Source organism: Petaurus breviceps, unplaced genomic scaffold (genome assembly GCF_028583685.1).
Source record: "Petaurus breviceps papuanus isolate PSGF00001 unplaced genomic scaffold, PetGlider_PUasm1.0 108, whole genome shotgun sequence".
In the NCBI taxonomy this organism is placed as follows: Eukaryota; Metazoa; Chordata; class Mammalia; order Diprotodontia; family Petauridae; genus Petaurus; species Petaurus breviceps.
In genome coordinates, this window is record NW_027185593.1 from 3150775 (window position 1) to 3177056 (window position 26282).

At 37.8% G+C, this 26282-nt stretch overlaps 1 protein-coding gene and 1 pseudogene across 1 annotated transcript in view; one reads left to right on the forward strand and one right to left on the reverse strand.

The window, feature by feature from the left end:
• Positions 1-26282, reverse strand: part of BTBD2 (BTB domain containing 2) — a 73029-nt gene that overhangs the window by 34967 nt on the left and 11780 nt on the right. Inside the window, exon 2 of the mRNA XM_069073051.1 lies at positions 21201-21320. Coding sequence (XP_068929152.1) covers positions 21201-21320 — 120 coding nt within the window. The remainder of the gene's footprint in view (positions 1-21200; positions 21321-26282) is intronic.
• LOC138149699 (dynactin subunit 2 pseudogene) lies at positions 1529-3246 on the forward strand (annotated as a pseudogene).

Genomic DNA, 26282 nt, shown 5'->3' on the forward strand with positions numbered 1-26282 from the left:
AGTAAGAGCACCGGCTCCAGTGTCGGGATGACCTGGATCAAGTCCAGGCTCAGATACTCAGCACCACACCCAGAAATAACTGGCCGTGTAACCTCAAGCAAGTTACTTAACCCCAATTGCTTTAAAAAAAAAAAAGATTACCCAAAAAAAAACCAAAAATAAGAACAATACCCTCTAAAATAAAGCTACATGCTGAGTAACTAATCTTGGGACCAGAGAAGAAATAAGAAAGCACCACCCCCCTTCCACAGTGTGTAGTTTTGCAAGTTTTCTTTTAAAATTTATGAAACGCACACATGACCAACTATATATAACTAGTATTTCTTAATTTTTTTTAGTTTATCAACACTGTAATCTCTGCTAGACTCCATAATATCTTCAAACTAATAACAACTGTGCTGAAATGGTCAGTTTTTTCAGTAATAATGAATAATGTCACATTCTTCTAGTGCTTTAAGATTTGTAAAATATTTTCCTCACAACAGTAACAAGAGGTAGATCAAACAAGTATTAGCCCCATTTTACAAATAAGAAAACAGACTCTCAGAAGTGACTCCACATTTTTGTACTAAACCCATATCTCCTGATTCCAAAGCCCACTGCTTATTCTATTATATTATGTTCACCTTCAGCCTTTTCAATGCTAACATACAGGAAGCAAAAACAATCAATGACCAAACATTAGGCTGATCTCCTCCAAAAAAAATTAAACCACAAAAGGATCACCAACTAACATAAGCAATTTGAATTTAAGGTGTTTATGGAAAATTCAAGGCCATAATTAAGTGGTTCTCATACCATCAACATGGCCATGGATCCAATACCACATTATCATTTTTTCATATCCTTTCTTATATGTTGCTTATTATGGCATTTGTGATGTACATCAGCAGTTGTTCAAGCATATTCCATGTAGTTTTTGCAGGCACTACAAAATCTTTCACTAAGAGGAAAAATGTCACCCATAACTAAATTAGCTTCCCTTTCCCTGTGGCTAATGTTTTCTGTTGCATTTTCTGTGTTTTTGGGCACCAGAGAATATAGTAATATATGGAGCTGATAGTTTCAGCCTTATCACAAAGAACTTCTGCTGGGGGTTACACTGTCACAACTGACAAGACATTTAAAAGTACAATGCAAGCACTTTGCAATACGATGACAGTCTTATTCTTACTGAAATATCTGCAGGCTGATCTGGGATCATGAATGGGACTCCCAGAGACATGGCAATAATTTCCGGGAAAAAAGAAGGTAATGACCAGCCCATGAGTTATAGTGATCAGAAGTACAACCAAACATCAAGATTATTATGGAAGGTAGGGGAAATCTAACTTATCAGTTTACCACCTTTAAGAATGAAAATTATTGAAAGGTTATCCTCTACCAATATAACCTCTGAATGTCTCTTTGCATGGGAGGGGTGGAGGAAAAGGAAAATGGGGGTACAACAGGAGAGAGAAAGAGATAGAAAGATAGGGATTACCAAGAGAGACAGTGCCATCACATTTTCATTGTAGCAAAAAAAAAAATTCATTTAAAATATATGATTATATTAGCCCTGGACCGGGACCCCGACCGGCTTCTTCCGCGGGCAGAGCTAGAGCTTCGGCTCCGGCCCGCCGAGGCCCAGACCCCCCCTGCCCTGTCTTCCTTGCCCTCCTCTGCCACTGTCCTGGCGGACCCCAAATACGCCGACCTCCCCGGCATTGCCAGAAATGAGCCAGACGTGTATGAAACCAGCGACCTCCCTGAGGACGACCAAGCAGAATTTGATTCGGAGGAGCTGACAAGTACCAGTGTGGAGCACATCATCGTCAACCCAAACGCTGCTTATGACAAATTCAAAGACAAAAGAGTGGGGACCAAGGGACTTGACTTTTCAGATCGTATTGGGAAAACCAAAAGGACAGGATATGAATCTGGAGAATTTGAAATGCTCGGAGAAAGACTAGGGCTGAAGGAGACACCCCAACAGAAATACCAGAGACTTTTGCATGAGGTTCAAGAATTAATGACCGAGGTGGAGAAGATAAAGGCAACAGTGAAAGAGTCAGTTGCTGAGGAGAAGCTGACCCCTGTGATGTTGGCCAAGCAGCTGGCTGTCCTGAAGCAGCAGCTCGTTGCCTCCCACCTAGAGAAGCTACTGGGACCCGACGCTGCAATCAACCTCACTGACCCTGACGGAGCCCTGGCCAACCGTCTACTGGTGCAACTGGAGGCAGCGAAGAGTAGCAAAGGGGTTGGTGCAGGGGGCAGGGACGCTGCCGGGCCGCCCCCCCGACAGCAGCCTGGTCACGTACGAGCTTCATTCTCGGCCGGAGCAAGACAAGTTCTCCCAGGCCGCCAAGGTTGCAGAGCTTGAGAAACGGTTGTCAGAGCTGGAGGCAACAGTGCGCTGTGACCAGGACCCTCAGAATCCCTTGTCTGCGGGTCTGCAGGGATCCTGCCTGATGGAGACAGTGGAGCTGTTGCAGGCAAAGCTGAGCACCCTGGACCTTGTTGCCTTGGATCAGGTGGAAGCACGGCTACAGAGTGTCCTGGGGAAGGTGAATGAGATCGCTAAGCACAAGGCTGCCATGGAGGACGCAGACACCCAAAGCAAGGTACATCAGTTGTATGAGACAGTTCAGCACTGGAGTCCCATTGCTGCCACGCTTCCTGAGCTAGTACAGTGACTTGTCACCATCAAGCAGCTGCATGAACAAGCTATGCAGTTTGGTCAGCTCCTGACACATCTGGATACCACCCAGCAGATGATCGCTGGTTCTCTCAAGGACAACGCTGCCCTACTGGCTCAGGTGCAGGCCACCATGCAGGAGAACCTGGTCACGGTGGAGGGAAACTTTGCCAGCATCAACACACGAATGAAGAAACTAGGAAAGTGAGCAGAAGTGGAGGGGTGGTCTCTGACCCATTGTGTGTGTTCTGTACTTATCAGCTTGAGTCTGGCTGTGCTCCCTCTTTCCTTAATTATACAAATTCCAGGTCCCCCCTTCCTTTCCAAGGAGAGGACCTCCTGCATGTGGAGTGTAGACCTCTTGTATACATTAAACAGTGGTGGCCAAGGGGAAGCATCTCCTGTTAGCCCCTGGAGAAGGGGGGGCATGGAAACAGCCATTTTCCTAACCCATGTATAACACTGCTTTCTGTGATGTGGTGGGAGTAGGGGGTACACAGCTGCTCTGTGGCTAATTGTACAACTTTCTGATCATTAAATGCTGTTGTGCCGTAAAAAATAAAATAAAATATATGACTATTTCTTAAGTCATGCTGAGAAAGGAAAGTAAGACTAATATAGTGTGATATACAAAAGTAGAAGTGAGTCAAGTAGTGGAGGGAAAATAATTCAAATCCCTTATACAGAAACAAAGGAAAGACAACTAGAGACAGCAACAGAGAACTCTCAGCTGTCAAAACTAGGACTGCCAGGTCCTGCTTGATCCTATGCAGCAGCTCTATTCTAGAGCCACCTGGTGATTTGCACAGATAGAGTACCCCCCAACTTCTCAAACCAAATCCTACAGGTGTAAGGGAGAGTGACTGATATACTATAATTTAACACTGATAACACAATGTAATCAAATATGTTTAAGTAAATGCAACGGTAAACCCCAAGTAGGGAATAGCAGAGGAGGAAACAAGGAGGTAATTGTTATTATTGCTTACATAACAATTTCTTAAGATCTAGTAATATTTAAAATAAGCTACTATTCAGATTTTGAAATGTAATTGCATGCAAAATTTGTGCTAAGCATTTTCGGTGGAATTGTGAACTGATCCAACCATTCTGGAGAGCAATTTGGAACTATGCCCAAAGAGCTATAAAACTGTGCATACCCTTTAAACCAGCAATACTACTACTAGGTCTATATTCCAAAGAGATCATAAAAAAGGGAAAAGGACCTACATATGCAAAAATATTTATAGCAGCTCTTTCTGTGATGACAAAATATTGGAAATTGAGGGGATGCCCATCAATTGGGGGATGGCTGAACAAGTTGTGGTATATGATTGTGATGGAATGCTATTGTGCTATAAAAAATTATGAGCAGGCATATTTCAGAAAAACCTGGAAAGACTTATATGAACTGAGGCAAAGTGAAGCACGCAGAACCAGGAGAACATTGTACACAGCAACAGCAATACTGTACAATGAAGAACTGTGAATGACTTGGATATTTTCAACAATACAATCATTTAAGACAACCTGAAAAGACTCATGGTAAGAAAGAAGCTGTGGGAAACGATGGGAGGAATTTTGTTTCCACATAGTTAAAAGTGCTCCTAACTTTGATAGCAGAATGTGGGTCAGAGGTGACTGGTTCTAATCAGAGCTGTGATCTAGCAGGGCCAGGTTTCTGATCAGGTAGGGGGTTAGAGGCTGGTACCCATGCTTGAAGGAAGCAAGACATGGGCAGTTTGGGAAGTTGCACCTAGCCAATGGAGAACAAGGCAGGAAATTTTAATGGAAGCAGTATAAAAGTACTCACATTTGTCTGAGTCAGCGTACTCCATTAAGGGAGTTACCCATTTATTCAGAAAGAATAAATGTAATAAAAACCTTCCTGGCTTTCAAACAAATATTATTTATTCCTCGACTAAGGATATTTCTCACAAAGCCTCCAGGGAAAGAACTGATGTTTTCTGAACACACACTGAAGCATACATTTTTCACTTTATTACTTTTTATTTGAGTCTTCTTGTACAAAATGAATAGAGAAATATTTTACATGATTACACATGTATAACCTATATCAGACTGCTTACCATCTCAGGGAGGGGAGAGGGATAGAATCTGCAACTCAAAACTTAAAAAAAAACATTAAAATTGTTTTAGCATGTAATTGGGAAAAAAATATAATATTTTTAAAAATTTGTGTTATGTAACAGGAGATTCAATGGTACACAGATACAGTCTTGGCCTTCATAGGGTTAACACTGTAGCAAAGGATTGTATAATCTTGTTACAAACTGAAATATAAGTAAATGACCATGACTTTACATAAATCCACCTCAGAAAAATAAAATCTCCTTCAAAAATTATTCCTGATAGAAAACTTTTTGAATTGCTTTCATATATATTTTGACTTCTCAAAGCTACATCTCAAGTTTTACCTCTAGAGAGGGTGCCAAATGTAATTTTTTTCCCTTTTTTTTTTGGAGGGCAATTGGGGTTAAGTGACTTGCCCAGGGTAACATGGCTAGTTTTTGTGTTAAGTGTCTGAGGCTGGATTTGAACTCAGGTCCTCCTGATTCCAGGGACAGAATTAGGGTTAGTGCCAGAATTAGGGTTCTGGCACTAACCCTAATTCTGGCACTATTCACTATGCTGCCTAGCCACCCCACAAATGTAATTTTTAAAAAAATCTTTTAGAAAAATCAACAAATTAAAGAACCTCAAAACAAGCACAAGAAGAAAAACTTTGAAAATAAACAAAACTGAAAATAAAAAGCTACAGAATTGATAAAATATAATAAACTACTAACTAAAGAGGATCATAAAACAGAAAAATCAAAAAAGATGACCAGGTTTTCCCCCCACCCTTTAGTATTTAGTTCATCTATGACTTGTTCAATTTCTCTTTCAGGCACTGTTGTTTAAGGTTCTTTTCAGTGGCTTATTTTTGAAATAAAAAAATCATCGTCATCATTTCCTTTGTGGAATATGAATATATAGTAGTTTTGGATAATTCTATTCATCTTCTTTTGACTGTTGGTGCGACTTTGAGCAAATTACTTAACATCCTTCAGTTTCAGTTTCCTCATCTATAAAATGGGGATAATGATAACATCTATCTCCCAGGATTGTGTTGAGAATAAAATAATATTTCTAAGGAGTTTAGCAAACAGAGCACTATATAAATGCTATTGAGTATTATAGTATCAGCATTAATTTTTCTTCAGGTGTTTGATATAGTCTGATATCAGATTTGAACTCAGATTTTCCTGACTCCAGATTTATTGTGCCACCTAGCCGCAGACAATCTGCCTACAAATTGTTCTCACTGACCATAAAAGAAGACCCTCTACCAAATTCATTTTATATGGCAAACATTGTCCTGATACTCAAACCAGAAAAAAAAAAAGCAGAGAAAGAGAAGTAAAGACTAAGTTTATGAAGAGATTTCCATGTAAAACTTTTAAATGAATAGTAGCAAAAATCAACCAGTCAAGCACTTACATGAAGTCTAGCACATAGGGATTAGACTGCATATGTTTCTAGGCTTTGGTGATACAAAGACAAAGAACAAAACCGTTTTGCTCAAGAACCTTACTTACATTTCAATGAAGGAGATAAGTAGCACATATATAAGTATATACAGACTAAAAACAAAGAGCATCCATACAAATAAACAGAAAACTCAACAACAACAGAAGTGATCAACTGCGAGGATGAGGAAAGGCTTCTTGAAGATGGAATGTGAAGTGCATTTTAAAGGAAGAAAGGGAGTCTACCAAGCGGAAGTGAGGAGGAATTTCATTCTAGGCCTGGTGGACAGCCAATGCAAAGGCACCACTGAGTGTGAAAATGGAAGAGAGAGGCAAGTTGGACTGGACGAATTCATGACAAGGAGCCTGGAAAGACAGGCTGTAATCAGGTTGTGCAGCTGTGTTATACAGAGGAGTTTACATTTTATCCTCGATGTAATAAGGAGCCACTATAGTTTACTGAGCAGGGAAATGACAAGGTAAGAACTATACTTGAAAAAAATCATTTTGGCAACTACATGGAGGATGGGCAAGAAGAAGAGATTTGAGGAAAGAAGGTTAATCAGGACGCCATTGAGAGAGGGAACGAAGGCCTAAAATGGGGGTTGTCTGATTACAGAGAAGGGAGTCTAATGTGTAAGACAGGAAGGCAAAAAGGGAAAGACTGAGCAAGTTATCAGATGGATGGGGCAAGGGAGAGTAAAGAGTCAAGGACACAGAGGTTACAAGCCTGAGAAACCAGAAGAACAGTGGCACCTTCAATGTAAAAAGGAAAATTTGAAAGAGGGGCGGGTTTAGAAAAAAAACACAGTTCAGTTTTAGATATCAACAAAATGAGAGCAATACATTCCCCCAAATTATTCATGAGCCAAGATGCATTTCTATCTGGAATTCATGAATGGTACAATATTAGGAAAACTACTATTATAATTAATTACATAAACAAAAAATGTGATAATACCAAAAGATGAAGAAAAGCCTTAAACAAAATACGTTACCCCTTCTAATCAAAAGTGCCTACTACAGTGCTAAAAACTGGGGTAGGGGGGGGAAGAAGAGGTACAAAAAGAGGCATAAGACAGTCCCTGTCCTCAAGGAGCTCCCAATCTAACTCCCAATCCTTCCCATTAAAAAGAAGCCTTGGTATGAAAGAGCTCTTCTTTAATATGACCCTAAGTAAATATCTAAAACCATGAGCTAGCACTATTTGCAATGGAAAAACAATGGAAACTTTTCATTTTATTTTGTTGGGTTTTTTTGAAGGGGAAAGGTAGGGCAATTGGGGTTAAGTGACTTGCCCAAGGTCACACGGCTAGTAAGTGTTAAGTGTCCAAGGTCGGATTTGAACTCAGGTCCTCCTGACTCCAGGGCCAGTGCTCTATTCACTGCTCCATCTAGCCACTCCAGAAACTTTTCATGTAAAAAAGGCAAAAGAGGGCAGCTAGGTGGCAAATTGAATAGAGTACCAGCCCTGAAGTCAGGAAGACCTGAGTTCAAATTAGACCTTGGACACTTAACACTTACTAGCCATGTGATCTTGGGTAAGTCACTTAACCCCAATTGCCCTGCCTTCCCCCCTGCAAAAAAAAAAAAAAAAAAAGCTGGTGCCTGAATTTCCAAATTACAATGTACACAGTTTGTACTTAGAAGCGTGCAGGCTGTTTTCCTCCAGTAGAATACAAGTTCCTTAAGGGTACAGGGCGTTGTTATTGTTGTTGCACCCCCAGTGTGTGGCACACAGTAAATGCTTAATAGAGGTTTACTGATGATGCTCCCCTATCTCCTCCCAATTCTTTTGTTCTAGAAATGCTAGATATAGTCATTAAAAAAGAATGAAATTAAAAAAAAAAGTAACGAGGTGGGAGTATCTTCTCCCCATCCTCCAGTCATTTGGGGCGGCCAGGTAGCACAGCGAGTAAGAGCACCGGCTCCAGTGTTGAGAACACCTGGAGATCGAATCCCGGGCTCAGACATTTAGCACCCACCCAGAAACACCTGGCCGTGTAACCTTGAGCAAGTTACTTAACCCCAATTGCTTAGGAGTGGCCAGGTGGCTCAGCGAGTAAAAGCTGTTGGGACGACCTGAAGATCGAATCCCGGGCTCAGACACTCAGCACCACACCCAGAAATAACTGGCCGTGTAACCTTGATCAAGTTACTTAACCCCGATTGCTTTAAAAAAAAAAAAAAAAAAGAGTGAAATTAAAGGTGGAAACATCTGCAAAGATTGGAGCAATTTTCTTCTATTTTTATTTTTTGAGGGAAGAGGGTGGGGAGAAACATGGCTAATGCAGAAATTTGTTTTGCCATCACTACACATATTTATATATGGAATTTCTAATTTTGTTTCCCTTGACTTCTCAATGGGTGGGTGGGGGAGGGCCTTTGAAAGCGAAAATAAAACCCAAATTAAAAAGTAATACAAATAAAATAAGAGAGACCTCTAAAATACACAAGAGATAAAATTATCCTTATTTATTGCTGGTTTGCTTGGGAAACTCCAGACAATTAGAAAAGAAACCAAAATGTATTTAATAGCTCTAGTAAAGTAGCAGGATACAAAATAGATCCAAGGAAAAAGTATTTCTATACAGTACCTTCTGTACTACCAACAGAAGGAAACAGTAGGAAGAAAAAGTCTACTCAAAATAACCAAAAATACAGTAAGCATTTGGCAGTCTGACTAGCAAGACCCACTCAGGATATACAAATACTACCACAAAATACTGTATATATTAATACAGGAATACTTAAGTAACTGGAGAATTATCCACTGGCAGCTGGTAGCTCAGAATGCTGGGTCTGGATACAGAAAGACCTCAGTTTAAATCTGGTTTCAGACACATATTAGCTAATTAACCCTGTGCAGGTCACTTACCCTATGTTTGCCTCATTTTCCTCAACTGTAAAATGGTAATGATAATGGCACTTGCCTCACAAGGATGCTGTGAGGATAAAATGAGATAATATTTATAAATGCCCTTATAGGCACACTGCCTGACACAAGCAGGCACTATACAAAAGCATATCCCCTTCTCCACTTTGTTCATAGTGGGGCCTCACCAATATAATTTTTAAAAATGAAGATACTGCTTAAATAATTTACCAAACATAGGATCACAGAATCAAAGATTTACAGCTAGAAGGAGGTGCCTTAGGCCCTGATGAGGAAAGTGGGATTTACCTTGTCCAGAGTCATGTTTCCACTTCGTAGCCAAGCCAAAATTTGCACACAGAGTTCCCTGACTGCAAATCCAGGACTCTCTTGGCTATACCACACTGATTCCACAAGAGCCACAGTGTTCAATACCCATAATCCTGAGAATAAAATCTCAAACTGAGACAAATAGTCAAACAGCAAAGGAATTACTTTACAGACCAGGCAAAATAACAACAAAATTAATTTGAAGAATAAAAGACAGGGAATTTTGAGGGAAATACTCAAAATTTTTAATTAAAAAATAAAGAGGCCTAGCATTACGAAATCTGAAACAAGATTATAAAATAATAGTCATTCTCACTGACAATGTTTTTTTAAAAGTAAAACAGAACAGGTAAAGCAAGTCCTAAAACCCAAAGAACAAAATAATAGATCAATGATCAATCAACCAAAGAACATAACTTTAAATGGATAAGTAACTTAAACATAAAAGGTCATATCATGAGACAAAGAAAAAAAGACAAAGTAGTACCTTGTTAATGGTTAGTGAAAAATTCATAACCAAAAAAGAGATGGATAATTACAAAGACAAAACAGACAATTTAAAGTATATAAAATTTAAAAGTTTTTACACAAACAAAATCAATACAACTAGAACAAAAATAAACTTATCAAGCAAAGGAAATCTCTGCATTGGCCTCTCTCACAAAAGCAAGGGGAATCGACACAAATCTAAGAGTAAGTTTCCCCTCACTTTCTTCCCTCTCACTCACTTCTCAACCACTTCCAGGCTGGTTTCTGAGCTCATCACTCAACTGAAACTGCTCTCTCCAAAATCACCAATGCTCTCTGTCAAATATAATGGCTTTCTCAATGTCCTTATTCCTGACCTCTCTGTAGCATGTAACACTGCTGACCCCCCTCTCTCTCCTCTGGATTTTTGTGACAGTCCTATCTCTCAGTTTCCTTCCTACTGTCTGACTGCTCTCTTCTGTCATTCCTTAGCTTGATCATCATTCATGTCATACCCACCCAACCTTGGGGTATATCTGAGCCCACTTCATTCTCTACAGTAGATGACTTCCAGCTACCATGGGGGGGGGGGTAATTATAATCTCTATCTAGATGACATGTAGATCTTTATGTCCAATCCTAGCCTCTCTCTAGTGTCCCTGCCTCAAATTTGTACCCACTCCAGTCTATATTCCACAGAGATGCCAAAGTGACTTTCTGAAAGTGTAGATCTGATCATGTCACTCACCTACTCACCAAATTCAAATGGCTATCTCTTGCCTTTAGGATCACACATAAGTCTTTTCGTTTGGCTTTTAAAGCCCTTCACAGCCTGGTCCCAATCTGTCTTATTACACATTATTCTCCTTCCAATTCCCTACAATCCACTCAGTCTGGCCTTCCCATTATTCTTATGCCTTTTCACTGACTGTCTCCTTCATGCCTAGAATACACGTCCCCCTCACCTCTGCCTCTTAGAATCCCTAGTTTCCTTTGAAACTTACATTAAAAATCATTTTCTACATGAAACCTTTCCTGATCTCCCAGCTGTTAGTGTCTCTTCACCAAAAGTACCTTATATCTATTTCTACATATCTCTTTGTGTCTCCCCTGACCGAATGTAAGCTCCCTGAGAATATGGACTGTTTCACTTGTATTCTTGTCCCCAATACCTAGTACAGTACCTGGCATACAATACACTTAATAAATGCTTGTTGATTGATTCCCTAATAGCTAAATGGTCAAAGAATATGAAGTTTTCAAAAAGAAAAATACAATCAACTATTAAAAGTACTCAAGAATGTAATGGAATACTACTGTGCAATAAGAAATGATGAGCAGGGAGATTTCAGAAAAACTTAGAAAGACTTGTATGAACTGATACAAAGAGAAGTGAGCAGAACCAGGAAAACACTGTGCACAGTAACAGCAACACCGTGTGATGACCAACTATGGATGATTTATCTCTTCTCAGCAACACAATGGTCTAAGATAAATACAGAGAACTCATGATGGAAAATGTTATCCACATCCGGATGAAGAACTGATGGACTCTGAAAGCAGAAAGAAGCATACTTTTTTCCACTTATTTTATTTTTTTCACTTTTTCCCTTTTGTTCTGTTTCTTCTTTCATAATTACGACTTACATGGAAATATGTTTTATATGACTGAACGTGTATAACCTATATAAAATGGTTTATCATTTTAGGAAGAGGGGCAGGGAAGTGGAGGGGACAGAAAAATTTGGAACTCAAAATCTTGCTAAATGAATAGTAAAAATTGTCTTTAGATATAATTGGGAAAAATACTATTTTAAAATTTTTTTAAAAAATAAGTGCTCCAAATCACTAATAAGAATAAATATGAATTCTAAGTACTATAAAGTATGAACTCACATCTATCAAATTTACAAAGATAAGAGAATTTTTTTAAAAAGAGGCTGGAAGAAAGTTACATTAATACACTGTTGATAGAGCTATGAATTTGTTCAACTATTCTAGAAAATAATCTGAAATAATGCAATAAAACTTTCTAAACAATTCATACCCTTGAACCTAGAGATCCCCAAGGAGGTTAATGACAAAAATTAAGCATCAAAATATTCATAGCCATATTTCCCATGGTAGTAAAAAACAAAATGGATACCTATCATTTGAAGAATGGTTGAGGAAATTGTGATATATGAGTGTCATCATCATGCCAAAAAAAATAAAAGCTACAAGCAATTGACAGAAACAGCAAGACTTGTATTAAATGATTCAGGGCAAAGAAAGGACCAGAAGAAAAAGATATATTATGCCCACAATAATGTAAATAAAAATACTAAATAGCATCAAATTAAATTCAATGACCAAATGAACATGCATAGTTATGAGTATGAATAAACATAAATTGTTCTCAAAAGGAAAATTGCAAATTATTAACAACCACATGAAAAAGTGCTCCAAATCATTCATAAAGATAAATACAAATCAAAACAACTATTAGATTTCATCTTACATCCAAAAAATTCACAAAGATGGCAAAAAAAATGGGAACAGACAATGTTAGAAAGGTTGAAGAAACACCAATGTTGGCAAAGCTATGATTTGGTTTAACCATTCTGAAAAGCAATTTGGAATTATGTGAAGAAACAGATTAAAGTATTCATATCCTTTGATTCAATGATTTCACTGTTAGGTATATATTCCAAGGAGGTCAAAGACATAAAGGTCACAATACACCAAAAGCATAACTACTTTTTGTCGTTGCCAACAGGAGCAAGAGAGCAGGGGAAAAGCATTTACATAGCATCTGCTAGGTGCCAGGCATTAGGATAAGTGCTTTTAAAATACGGTCTCATTTGACATTCACAACAACCCTGTGAGGTAGGTAATGCTATTGTTCTAATTTTACAGTTGAGGAAAGTGAGGCAAATAGAGGTTAAGTCACTTATCCAGTGTTATATGGCTAATTAAGTGTATAAGGCTAGCTTTAAATTCAGGTCTTCCTGACTACAGGCCAATTAGCTGACTCGAATAATATGTAACAAAGGAGAAGTCCATCAATCAGAAATAGTTAAGCAAACTGATATAATGGAATAAAACTATACTGTAAGAAACAATGAACATAAAGAATTTAGAGTAGCATGAAAAGACTCATACAATCTTGCAGAGCAAAGTAAGTAAAAATCATAAAATATGCATGATAATCAACTGACTATAGAAATGGAAATTACAAAAAGAAAACAGAATGTTGTATAATTTTTAACAACTAAGCTTGTCCCCAAAGAAGAGATGAAAAAGTACACATCTCTTCCTTCTTTGCAGAGATGGAGGGCTTTGGTTGTGGTACATCACATAATCTGTCAGATTTGGTTGATGTGCTCTTAGTTTTGTTGAAATGATTCCCCCTCCTTTCTTTTTTATTCTTTATTACAAAGGATGGTTTTATGGGAAAGGGGGAGAAATTCAGAAATGATAATGGAAAAAAACAAAGAAATATAAATTAAAAAAAATTTTTTAATGCAAATACCAATCTTAGTTCCAGAGATTACAATCTGATGAAACACATTTTCCTTTTCTCAATAGTGGTGGTAGATTACAGATACTGAATGTTATATATATCACCACTGATGACTAGCTTTAACTTTTGTTATAAAGATTTTTATTCAGGGAGGCTTACTGAAAAGTGTCAATGAATAAAACAAAAGGAGTCAGTAAAACATGAAAAAGAAAAGGTAAATTATTCTGAGCCCAAAGATAACACCTAAAAATTTCTTTCCTATTTCTTAACATGTAAGTTTCTCAAATCTTATAGAACATTGTACCGGTTGGAGTAATTACAATAAACAACCTTGGTCCCAAAGAATGAATAATGAAACATACCTTCTTTCTCAAAAGAGAGGTGGAAGGCAATGGGACTAAATGCTGCATACAATGTTAGACCCATTCTGTCTTCATCACTTGATATGGCTTAACTGGGTTTTAGGTTGGGGTTGTTACAATGGACCATTCAATTCAGGAAGTATAATTAACTAATTGATTATAGTAATCTACTTTTTGATAAACCCAAGGGCTCTAGCTTCTGGGAAAAGAACTCATTATTTGACAAAAACTGCTGGGAAAACTGGAAAATAGTATGGCAAAAACTAGGCACAGACCAACATTTTCGACCATATGCCAAGATAAAGTCAAAATGGATATACAATTTAGACATAAAGGGTGATAATATAAACAAACTGGAAGAGCAAGGAATAGTTTACTTGTCAGATCTATGGAAAATGAAATAATGTATCACCAAACAAGAGACAGAGAACATTATAAAATACAAAATGGGTAATTTTGATTACATTAAATTAAAAAGGTTTTGCACAAACAAAACCAATGCAACCAACATTAGAAAGGAAGCAGAAAGCTGGGAAACAATTGTTACAGCCATAGTCTCTGAGAAAGGCCTCATTTCCAAACTATAGAAAGAATTGAATCAAATGTATACAAGTCATTCCCAATTGATAAATGGCCAAAGGATATGAACAGGCAGTTTTCAGATGAAGAAATTAACAACTCTGAGGTATCACATCACACCAGATTGGCTAACATGACAAAAAAAGAAAATTATAAAAGTTGGAGAAGATGGGGAAAATTGGAAAACTAATGCATTGTTTGTGGAGTTATGAATTGATCCAATCATTATGGAGAGGAATTTGGAACTATGTCCAAAAGGCTATAAAATTGTGTATACCCTTTGATCCAGCAATACAACTTCTAGGTCTATATGCCAAGATATCATAAAAACAGGAAAGGACCCACATGTACAAAAATATTTGTAGCAGCTCTTTTTATGGTGGCCAAGAATTGGAAATTGAGGGGATGTCCATCAATTGGGGAATGGCTGAGTAAGTTTTGATATATGAATATAATGGAATACTATTTTTCCATAAGAAATGATGAGCAGGCAGACTTCAGAAAAACCTGGAAAGACTTGTATAAACTGAAGCTGAGTGAAGTGAACAGAACCAGGAAAACATTGTACACAGTAAGAGCAACATCATGTGATGACCAACTCTGATAGACTGAGATCTTCTTAGCAATGCAATGAGCTAAGATAATTCTAAAAGACTCATGATTGAAATGCAATCCAGAGCAAGGGAAAGAACTACAGAGTTTGAATGCAGATTGAAGCACACAATTTTGGTTTTTCTGTTTTGTTTTGTTTTTTTGTCATGGTTTTTCCCTTTGATTCTAATTCTTCTTTACAACATAACTAATGTGGAAATATGTTTAATATGATTGTAGATGTATGGCCTATATCAGACTACACAGCATCTTAGGGAGGGGGAGAAAATTTAAAACTCAAAATCTTACAAAAGAGAATGTTGAAAACTAAAAATAAATGAATATATATTTTTAAAATCCAAGACATGAACCAAACTTATTTTTAATCCTATTTTATTCATTTAAAGACTGTTTGCCCCAACCCTTCTTAATTCCAGTGCTTTCCCTGTTAATAATTTCCTATTTATCCTGTATTGATTTGTATAGATTTGTTTGCATATTGTCTTCACCATTAGACTGCAAACTTCTTGAGAGCAGAGGCTGTCTTTGGCCTCTTTTTGTATCCCCAGTGCCCTAGCACAGTGCCTAGCATATCACAGGTGTTTAATAAATGTTTCGTGAGGGGCAGCTAGGTGGTACACTGAATACAGCACCAGCCCTGGAGTCAGGAGTACCTGAGTTCAAATCTGGCCTCAAACACCTAATACTTACTAGCTGTGTGACCTTGGGAAAGTCACTTAACCCCAAGTGACTCACCTCCCCCCTCCAAAAACAAACAAATAAATAAATAAATTTTTACTGAATGGAATCAAATTGTCAGCTAAATAATTCTATGTTTGTTTACTAAGCTTCTAAAGTAAAATTTCACAAAGAACTGGTACTGTTTGAATAAACAGAAATCAAAGTTATGTGTAAGGTAAAGTTTATGAACTCCCTACAGCATATATGGTTTCATAGGAGTAAATTTCAAATGGCTTCTTCTCATTCCTATCTAGCAACTTACCTCTGCAGAGCACTATCCTGGAATTATCTTATTTGAGCTTCACAAGACCCCTGGGAAGTCAGCAGCATTTAGGGCAGTCATTCCCACTCTATTGATGAGGTTCACAGAGGTGAAGGGACAAGCTCAAGGTCATAAAGCTAGTAAACAGTGGACCCAAAGTCTACTAGGCTTTCTTTCCTTTTTTTTAAAACTACAGAGCCTTATCTGAGACAACTCTCTTTCCAGTAAAAGCAACACCTTGGTTATGACCATTATCCTAAACACCCAAAATCTAAGAACTGTGGCAAGGATTCAGAAGGAAATCTAAAGGGGAATAAAAAAGTTGGTGCAAGAAAGAAGACTGAAGGGGTTTATTTCATTACATATGTAATGAATCAATCACATTATTAGGTACTTAAGAACAGTTCATAGAATGTTCTTTCACAGAAAATTAAAAGTATAGCTTCCTCTCCCCTAGTTAAAAAGAATCAGAAATGAAAACATACTCCAGGACTGGATTTTCTAAAAGCTTTCTGGGCTAGTTGGGAACAACTGAATCAACTGAAGTAGCTGCTGCTTCTGGAGCTCTCAGCCCACAGACCATTAAGGGGGCTGGACAACTGGTCAAAAGGAGATGAAAGGGGTCTCTTTGCTGACACTGGATACAGGACTGTACTACATTTCCCATACTCAGATCCAGGTCACAGTTCTGAGTCACAATCCCAGGGTACGAGGGCACTAACACACCAGACTCTGAGACCTCAGGAAAGTGAGCACCCTCTTCATAATTCCAGGGCAGAAAAGAGTGCTTGTGATTACTCACAGAGGAAAGCATGGGCCAGAAGAATAGTAAACAGCACTCTCCTTAGATCACACCACCTTGTTAAGACTGAAAGCTTGCAGACCCTTTGAACTGTACTAAAAACAAACAAACTCAGGACAGTGTCCTCTCTACCCCAAGAGCAGAGTCCAACTTTAATATAAAGTTAAAAGTCAAGAAATCAGCAGGGAAAATGAGCAAACAACAAAAAAAGACCAAGAGAAGGGAAGACCAAGACAGGGAAGACCAAAACACAAACTCGGAGGAAGACAATGTAATCAAAACAGCTACATCCAAAGCCTAGAGAGGGAAATGTGAACTACCAGTGGTCCCAAGAAGATCTTGGGAGAGCTCAAAAAGGATTTTTAAAAGTAGATAAGAGAGGTAGAGAAAAAATTAGGAAAAGAAATGACAGTGATTCAAGAAAATCATGAAAAAGAGTCAATACTTAGGTAAAGGAGTGTAATGGGAATATAAATTTTGAAGATCTTCCCTGCCCCTCTCTGTGCTTGGAGGCAGGGGCTGGAGCTGTGTGAGGGGAAGGATACCCCTCCCCCCTCCCCCAGAGAACTTTATTTGCCCTCTTGTTTTGAATTGAAGTGATAATGCTATGTACTTTGTGTTTGTTTAAGGGCCAGTAGCTACTTTGGTAACTTTAGTTCTGTATTTTGAAAATGTGACCTAAGAGATGCTTAGTGCTAATTCAAAAGTAAATTGTCTATGCTATGGGCATGAAAGATCTTGGGGCTGAATGTAATGGGAATGTAAATTTTGAAGATCTTCCCTGCCCCTAGGCTAAAGTGCACCAGGAACCTGGGGTGGGAGGCTTGTTTTTCAGTAGATACTTTTTGATTGGCCAGTGGGTCCAAAAGGTTGTTACATTCTCTGAGCCAGGAGAAGGCTATATAAGCCCTGATGTGTAGCTTTGTTTTGGGGGCTCACTTTGAGAAGTGTTCTGTGATTTGATATGGATTCTGGGAAGCCATTGTCCAGAGGGCCCCCCCCACTTTGAAAAACCCAGATGTTGATTTGGTATGGATGTAATGGTTGGACAGTTTGGAAATCTGTCTACTTGATCTGTTTCTGTCTTGATAATTCTGCCTGTATACTTTGAAGTTCAGGGTGCTGACCTTTTTCCCCTGAACAAGGTAAACGACATATGTTTGACTGATTAAAGTAAGCTTGTTAACCCATTTTGTGTTGCTTTCCTTTAACAAAGCAGATCTAAGAACCTGTATTGGCAGCAAACCCTGAGGACGCTTGGGGTGCTTGCCGCTACAAGGAGGCACAAAAAAATACTGAAGAAAATAACATCTTAAAAAACAGAATATACCAAATGGTAAAAGAGGCACAAAATTTCACTGAAGAAAAGAACTCCTTAAAAAAAGCAGAACTGGGTAGAGTACCAGTCGTGGAGTCAGGAGGACCTGAGTTCAAATGTGACCTTAGACACGTAGTAACTGTGTGACCCTGGGCAAGTCACTTAACCCTGATTGCGTTAAAAAAAAAAAAAAGGCAGAATTGGCCATAGGGGAAAAAAGTACAAAAATTCACCAAAGAAAAGAACTCCTTAAAATGTAGAACTGGCCTAATGGAAAAGGAGGTACAAAAGGCCACTAAAGAAAATAAATGTTTAAAAACTAGAACTGGTCAAGTGAAAGCTAATGATTCTATGAGACATAAGAAACAATAAAACAAAACCAAACGGATGAAAAAAAATTAATAGAAAAAGTGAAATATCTTATTGGAAAAACAACTGACCTGGAAAATAGATCAAGGGGAGATAATTTAGGAATTATCAGACTGCCCAAAAGCCATGATCAAAAAAAGAGCCTAGATATCCATCATTCAAGAAATTATCAAGGAAAAGTACCCTGATATTTTAGAACCAGAAGATAAAACAGAAATTGAAAGAATCTATTAGTCACCTCCTTAAAGAAATCCCAAAATGAAAACTCCCAGGAATATTATAGTCAATTTCCAGAGCTCTGAGGTCAAGGAGAAAATACTGCAAGCAGCCAGAAAAAAAACAATTCAAATATCATGGAGCTGCAGTCAAGATAGCACAAGATTTGCAGCTTCTACATTACAGGATCAGAGGCCTTGGAATATGATATTCTCAAGGACAAAGAAGCTAGAATTACAACGAAAAATTATCTACCCATAAATACTGAGTATAATCCTTCAGGGGGGGAAAATGCATATTCACTGAAATAGAGGACTTTCAAGTATTCATGATGAGAAGACCAGAACTAAGTATAAAACTGACTTTCAAATACAAGACTCAAGACAAATCTTAAAATATTCATTAAGATTAAACTGTTTACATTTCTATATGGAAAGATAATACTTGTAACTCCTAAGAACTTTCTCATTAATAGAGCAGTTAGGAGAAGAATATATTTACAAAGGGCACACGTATGAGTTGAATATGATGAGATGATAATCTAGAAAATAAAATTAAGGGATGAAAAAGAAGAATGCACTGGGTATAAGGGGAAAGGGAAAGGTAGAATGGGCTAAATTATCTCACATAAAAGGTGCAAAAGAGTTTTTACAGTGGAGGGGAAGAGAGGGAAGGGGGGTAGCATGTGAACCTTATCTGAATTGGCTCAAAGAGGAAGTAACATACATACTCAGTTGGATATAGAAATCTATCTTACTCTACAGGAAAGTAGGAGAATAAAGGGGAGCAGGTAGGAGGGCACATTAGAGCAGACAGTAGTCAGAAGCAAAACACTTTTGAGGATGCACAGGCAAAAGGAGAGACAGAGCATAGGATAAATGGGGAAGGGGGGGAGAATAGGATGGAGGGAAATACAGTTAGTAATCATAACTGAAAAAAAATTTTATAGCAAATTTCTCTGATAAAGGCCCATTTCTCAAATATATAGAGAACTAGTTGATGAATGGTCAAGGAATATGAACAGGCAGTTTTCAGAAAAGTAATCCAAGCTATCTACAATCATATGAAAAAATGCTCTAAATCACTATTGATTAGAGAAATGCAAATTAAAACAACTTTGAGGTAATACCCCACATCTATCAGATTAGCTAATAGAAAAAGAAAATAAAAAATGTTGGAGAGGATTTTGAAAAATTGAGACTCTAACACACTATGGGTGAAGTTGTATATGGATTCAGGCATTCTGTAGAGCAATTTGGAACTATGCACAAAGGGCTATAAAGCCATGAAAGGGCTATAAAGGGCTTTAACCCAACAATAACACTACTAGGTCTGCATCCCAAATAGATAAAAAGCAAAAAGGAAAAGGACCTATATGTACAAAAATATTTATAGCAGCTTTTTGTGGTGGTTAAGAATTAGAAATTAAAGTGATAGCTATCAATTGGGGAATGGCTGAACAAATTGTGGGATGACTGACAGAATACTACTGTATTGTATTGTATTCACAAGCAGGATGCTCTCAGAAAACCTGGAAAGACTTACTTACATGAACTAGTGCAAAATGAAATGAGCAGAACTAGAACACTGTACACAGTAATAGCAATACTGTATGATGATCAACTGCAAGTAACTTAGCTATAATACAATGATCCAAGACAATTCTGAAGGACTTGTGAAAAATGCTATCCATCTCCAGAGGAAGAACTAATAGGAATCTGAATGCAGATCAAAGCATATCTTTTTTTTTTTAACTTTATTTTTCTTGGGGGGTAGGGTTTTGGTCTGTGTTTTCTTTCACAACATGACTAATACGGAAATGTTTAACATGACTGGACACGTATAACCTATATAAAATTGCTTGCCTTCTCAATGAGTGGTGGACAGGAGGGAGAGAATGTGGAATGCAAAATTTTTAAAAAACAATGATAAAAATTGTTTTTACATGTAATTGGAGAAAAATAAAATATTAAATAAAGAGGGGAAAATAGCTTTCTAGCTGGTAAAATTAAAGTACAAAGCTACACAGCATACTTTTTAATTATCTGGGAACATTCCCTGAAAAGCACTTTTACCCTTAGTTTTTCAGTGTTTAAAACCAGATGAGTTTCCTATTGTTCATACACACTACAAAATGGACGACTTCTGTCTCAGTGACAACAGAATCTATTTCAGCATTAGGAAAAGCTCTTACAGTTAACTGCCACCATCAGGGTACTTATTCCTAGCCCCAAATCAAACACAAAGTATTTCACTAGAAATTAAAATATTTGAAACATAAATTCTTCAAATAACAGACCTAGAAGAAACCTTCATGATTAAGTCCCATCATTTGTTTTACAGATATGAGGTAGTTGAGGCCAAGGGAGATGAAGTGACTTGCCCAGGCAATACAGTTGGTTAAAGATAGTACCTTTCTGATATTGCACCCTTTGCAAGGCAGTATTCAGAATGTCCAAGTTTTTTCCCTACCCTGTTTTCAGAAAAAGATTCTTTGTAAATCACACCTCTGTCAACAATTCTCTAACTCTACAGTTAGCAGAGCACATAGCAGGATCACTTGCAGGCTTACTTGAGTAAAGCTAAGAAAGCAGCAGGTTCCACATCTGGCAGTTCAATTTCTGTAGAAGTTGTGGCCATTCCACCATTAAACATTGCATCGAAGACAGCGCTGCCCACAGCCAACACAAACCTAACATTCAAAAAGAAAGAAAAAAATTTCCGTTAAATTTCCAATTCTTTTATCTGCACTGAAATATTATCAAAATATCTATACTCATTACCCTCTTTTGCCCCCCCCCCAATTGATCTTTCCAGGAAAAGGTTAATGTTTTGCACATACATCTTCAGAGAATTCTAGGCTGCCTTATGAATGAACACTTCCAAAGGCATGAAGAATTTGCACCTAACTGTGTGAAAAGCTTTTCCAGGACAGGAATTGCCCTTTCGACCCTATCTTTTACCCCCACACACACACATAAACAGGCTTTTAGTGCACTGTTATACTCAAGATGATTGATTTACAAGATGACTGCTGAACAAATTAAAACAACTCTCTTATCTATCAGATTGGTTAACATAACCAAAAAGAATAATCATAAATGCTGGAGGGGATACGGAAAAATAGGTATACTAATGCACTGTTGGTGGAGTTGTGAACTGGTGCCACTATTACGGAGAACAATTTGGAACTATGCCAAAAGTACTATGTCTGCATCTCAAAGAGATTAAAAAAAATATTTATAGCAGTACTTTTTGTAATGGCAAAGATTTGGAAATTGATGCCCATCAACTGGGAAATGGCTGAACAAGTTGTAGTATATCGTTGTAAGGGAATACTATTGTACTATAACAAATTACAAGCAAGAGAGTTTCAGAAAAACATGGGAAAAGGTATATGAACTGATGCAAAGTGAACTCAGCAGAATCAGAATACTGTACACATAGTAACAGCAATATTGAAATTATATTCAACTGGGAAAGACAGCTACACTGATTAATAAAACAATCAATACAAGACAATTCCAAAGGCCTTGAAGAAAAATCTTATCCACCTTCAGAGAGGGAACTGATGAACTCTGAAGCATACTTTTTTCACCTACTTTATTTTTCTTTTGTTTTTGCAAGATTGCTGATATGAAATATTTTGCATGACCTCAGATGTATGATTTGCTATCACATTACTTTGCCTTCTTCTCAATGGGTGGGGGACTAGAGAAAGAGACAACTGGGAATTCAAAATTTTTAAGAGTGAATATCAGACTAAAAATGGTTCTTTATAGAACATAGAAGATGAAATGATAGAGCAGGAAAAGTCCTAACAACACTGCATGTTAAAACTGAAAGAGAGCATAGAATGTTCAAGGTAGAAGAAGAGCTCTTCAAGATTATCATTAATCTTTAGATGATCTTTACAGCACAACAACCTGCAGCCCAGAGAATGGGGATGGACAATGTGTTCAAGGCTCATGAACCTTGTTCAGATTAGTCCATCTGAACAACACAACTTTGTGTGGTACTTACACAGTTACTATAACAATTTTACAAGGAAAGTGAAGTCCTAAGATATTATGTAATTTCTTAAGTGAGCAAAGTTTTCCACTGACAGTGCTAATAGTCATTTCCCCCTAACATTTAGAACAACTTTCCCTAACCTGGAATTGAAGTTCTTCTCCTCATTGCCTTTTTGAGACTCTTTTGCCATTTGAGTTAGTCTATTTTTTAAGGTGTTATTTTCTTTAGTCAGGTTGTTGACTCTCATTTCATAATTTTCTTGCATCGTTCTCATTTCTCTTACCAATTTTTCCTCCACTTCTCTTATTTGATTTTCAAAATCCTTTTTGAGCTCCTCTACGGCCTGCAACAAGCTCATATTTTTCTTGGAAGCTTTTGGTGCAGGAGTTCTGACTTCACTGTCTTCCTCCTGCTCCATGCTTTGATTCTTGTCACCAAAATAGAAGTCTAATGCTGGATTCCTGTTTGCTTTGTTTCCCTCATTTACTCATGCTGCCACTCAACTACTTGACTTTTGGGCTTTTTGCCACAGTAGGACTTTGCTACCAGACAGGGGAGCTTCGTACCAAACGCTGGGGTTTTCTCAGCTGCCTGAGGTATTAGTTGGGTGCCCTCTCTGAAGCCTTCACATGCTCTGGCAATCTGGTCACACACCCTAGGACCTCCACCCTAGACCGCAATCCAGATCCAAGCAGGTTAAAGCAAGGGCGATTACTCCTCAGACTGGTAGCTTGGTCCCCCTACAGTCTGCAGGCCAGGAGCTAAAGTTGCCATGTGGTGGCACCACCATGGCGCCTCAGCGGCTTCCCCTCCAGGGAATAAGGGCCGACCTGGAATTGAAATTCTAAAAATCCTTCAAGTCCTTAATGGAATTATACATCTTAGAGCTGCTATTTCTATAGTCCTAACACAAAGACTCCGTTTTTAGTGATAAGTAAGAGTGCCTTGTATTTGCAATTTAGTCCTCCTGACAAACAGATGTAAGGCAGTTCAGGATGGAGGAGAGAAGGTGGGCACTGGAAGTGGGAACACTTAGGTTCAAATTCTGCTTCTGATGCTTTTCAAGTTTTAAAGTTTTACACTTTTTTCGTACTGCATATGCCTACTTTCAAATGTTTCTTGTACAAAGAAAATTGTTGAATTTTGCTTTCTTATCCAAAGCGTTCTCCTATATGCTTCCATGGAAGAATCAGGTACATCAACTGAAACAAATTTTTTTTAGATATTTGAACTGAAAAAAAAGATAGATATTTCTATTTTATACTTGATGACTTTTTCAATATTTTGGTTATCAACATTCCTTAACTTTTCAAATAATGAAAGAAATAAAGCATGTGGTTCTACCTATAAGGACTACATGCATCAAATATGCTTAAATACTTTGTACTTTTGTTGTAAATAAGAAAAAATGTTCCTTCATTTATTGTTATTGGATCACTTCCTTGTCCATATTAGTCATTTCCCTTTGAAATGTCAACAGAATTGATCCAACATTTATAAAGCTTTATGAATATATTTATAGTTTTGAAAATTATTTTTTCATGTGTTTTCCACTATTTTTTGATTTTTTAGATTTTCAGAATTTATAGTTTAATATAAATAGTAGAGTTGTCATAATAATATAGCTTTGCTTGAATCTTTACTGATAAAATATCTGAGACACTCTCTGATGAACAGATTATGGAACTAGTAATATCCCATTCTACTAATGTGATAGTGAACTTTCATACAGTGATTTTGATCATGGAAATGCTACAACTGCAGCCCAAGAGCCAATGAAAGAGTATTCTTTATGTGATTCCAGCAACAATGAGTCTATCAGTTATGTACCTTCTATAGCTGATGATGTAAAAGGTAATGAGAAATGGAGTTCATGCCAGACCCAAGTTTATGACAAAAAGAGATGAATATCAAATGAAATTATATTTGTAAAGCACTTAGCCCAGTGCCTGGCACATAGTAGGTGCTATGTAAAAGTTAGCTATTATTCTGAAGAGCCACAATGTCTGAAAGGTAAAGATGGTTCTTCTTGACTATGTAACAGCTAAATACTACTGCACTTTGATCTGGCCCTACTGCAAATTCCACAATCTGTATTGTGAAGAAGAGTCCTGTTTCTTCTTCTCAAGTTTTATTTAGCGAGTCAATGTTTAGAAACATTCTGAAATGTACAAACGCTGGGAGCCAGTGAATAATGGGTAATGCTAAATGGTCCATTACATTCAGGGGCCCTCTAGGTCCTCAAGTGCAGCCCTTAACAAAAGGATTTATTCTGTAAAATTTGGTCTCAGTCAAAAGGCTGCATCCGAAGACCTAGAAGGTCACATATGGCCTTGAGACCACAGGTTCCCCACCCTAGCATCAGATGAATTAGAAAGTTTATTGGTTTATTGCAGCATTATTGATTGAAGAAACCTATTCATAAAAGTATGCGGTATAGCTCCTGAGGGTTATTCAATAAAACAATGCCACATAAACAATTTGTAGATATAATGAGGTATCTTCAACTTTTACCTGAAGACTGAAAGAAAGCAAAATCTATCTAAGGAAAAGTTTATCTAGAATGGAATCCTTTTGTTGACAGCTGTCCAATGTACAGTCATACCTGATATACATATACCAAACAATGAGCAACTGCTATCTTGCAAAGCATGCTATAAATTTATTCCATATATGTCCAACAAGCCAGACAAATCTGGGTCAGAAATTCTGGTTGACAATAAACAATAAATATGTGGCAGCAGAAAACAGATACTTGTTCAATGGATTCTCCTACTTGGAGAAAGGCTATACTAGAGGCAATGACAGAGCATACCTGAGCGTGTAGTAACATTGAGGCTCATGAAACAACTCAACAATTGGTACAATGTAACCTGAGGCAATTAATTTATATTGCTTGATCTTTCCTTGAAACTTGTAAAGCAATAGGGCAGCACTGTTGAGACTATTAATCAGAATTATAGAGAATGCAGACAAAAGAACAAAGAAACATATAAGCCATGGCATGAAACTGGTTTTGAAATGTACCTAAAAGCCTACAATGACACTGACTTCATACCAGTGTAAGAAATCCAAGTCTGTAACTATTAGGAAACCCTCCCCATCCAGATGCTCAGATTCAGATATCAAGCCGAAGCCAAAGTGAGAGACTACCCTATTTTCTAACAAGAGTAAACTGAGAGCAGATGTCCTTAACCAAATGGCAAGGTGTTACTCAGTGAAAGCAACAAGTAACCTTCAAGTCTCAAGCAACCTTCCTTTCAGACACCTCAAACTGGATTTCCAGGAGACATCTTCAACTCAACACATCCAAAACTGAATCATTTATCTTTTCCCCAACCTTCCCCTCCTCCTTCCTGCCATATTACTATAGAGGACGACATCCTCCCAAGTCCCTTGGACTCACAACCTAGGAATCCACCAAGATTCCTTCCTATCTCTCAGATCTAAGCTGTTTGCCAAAGCCTATCAATTTCACCTTTGCAACCTCTCTCCAATATGCCCCCCCTTTTCGCCTGGCACTGCCCCCACTCTGGTGCTGACCCTCCTTACCTCATGCCTGGATCACTACCACAGGCTGCAGGTGGGTCTGCTGGCCTTAAGTCTCTCCCCACTCTCCAAAATCCATCCTCCATTCAGC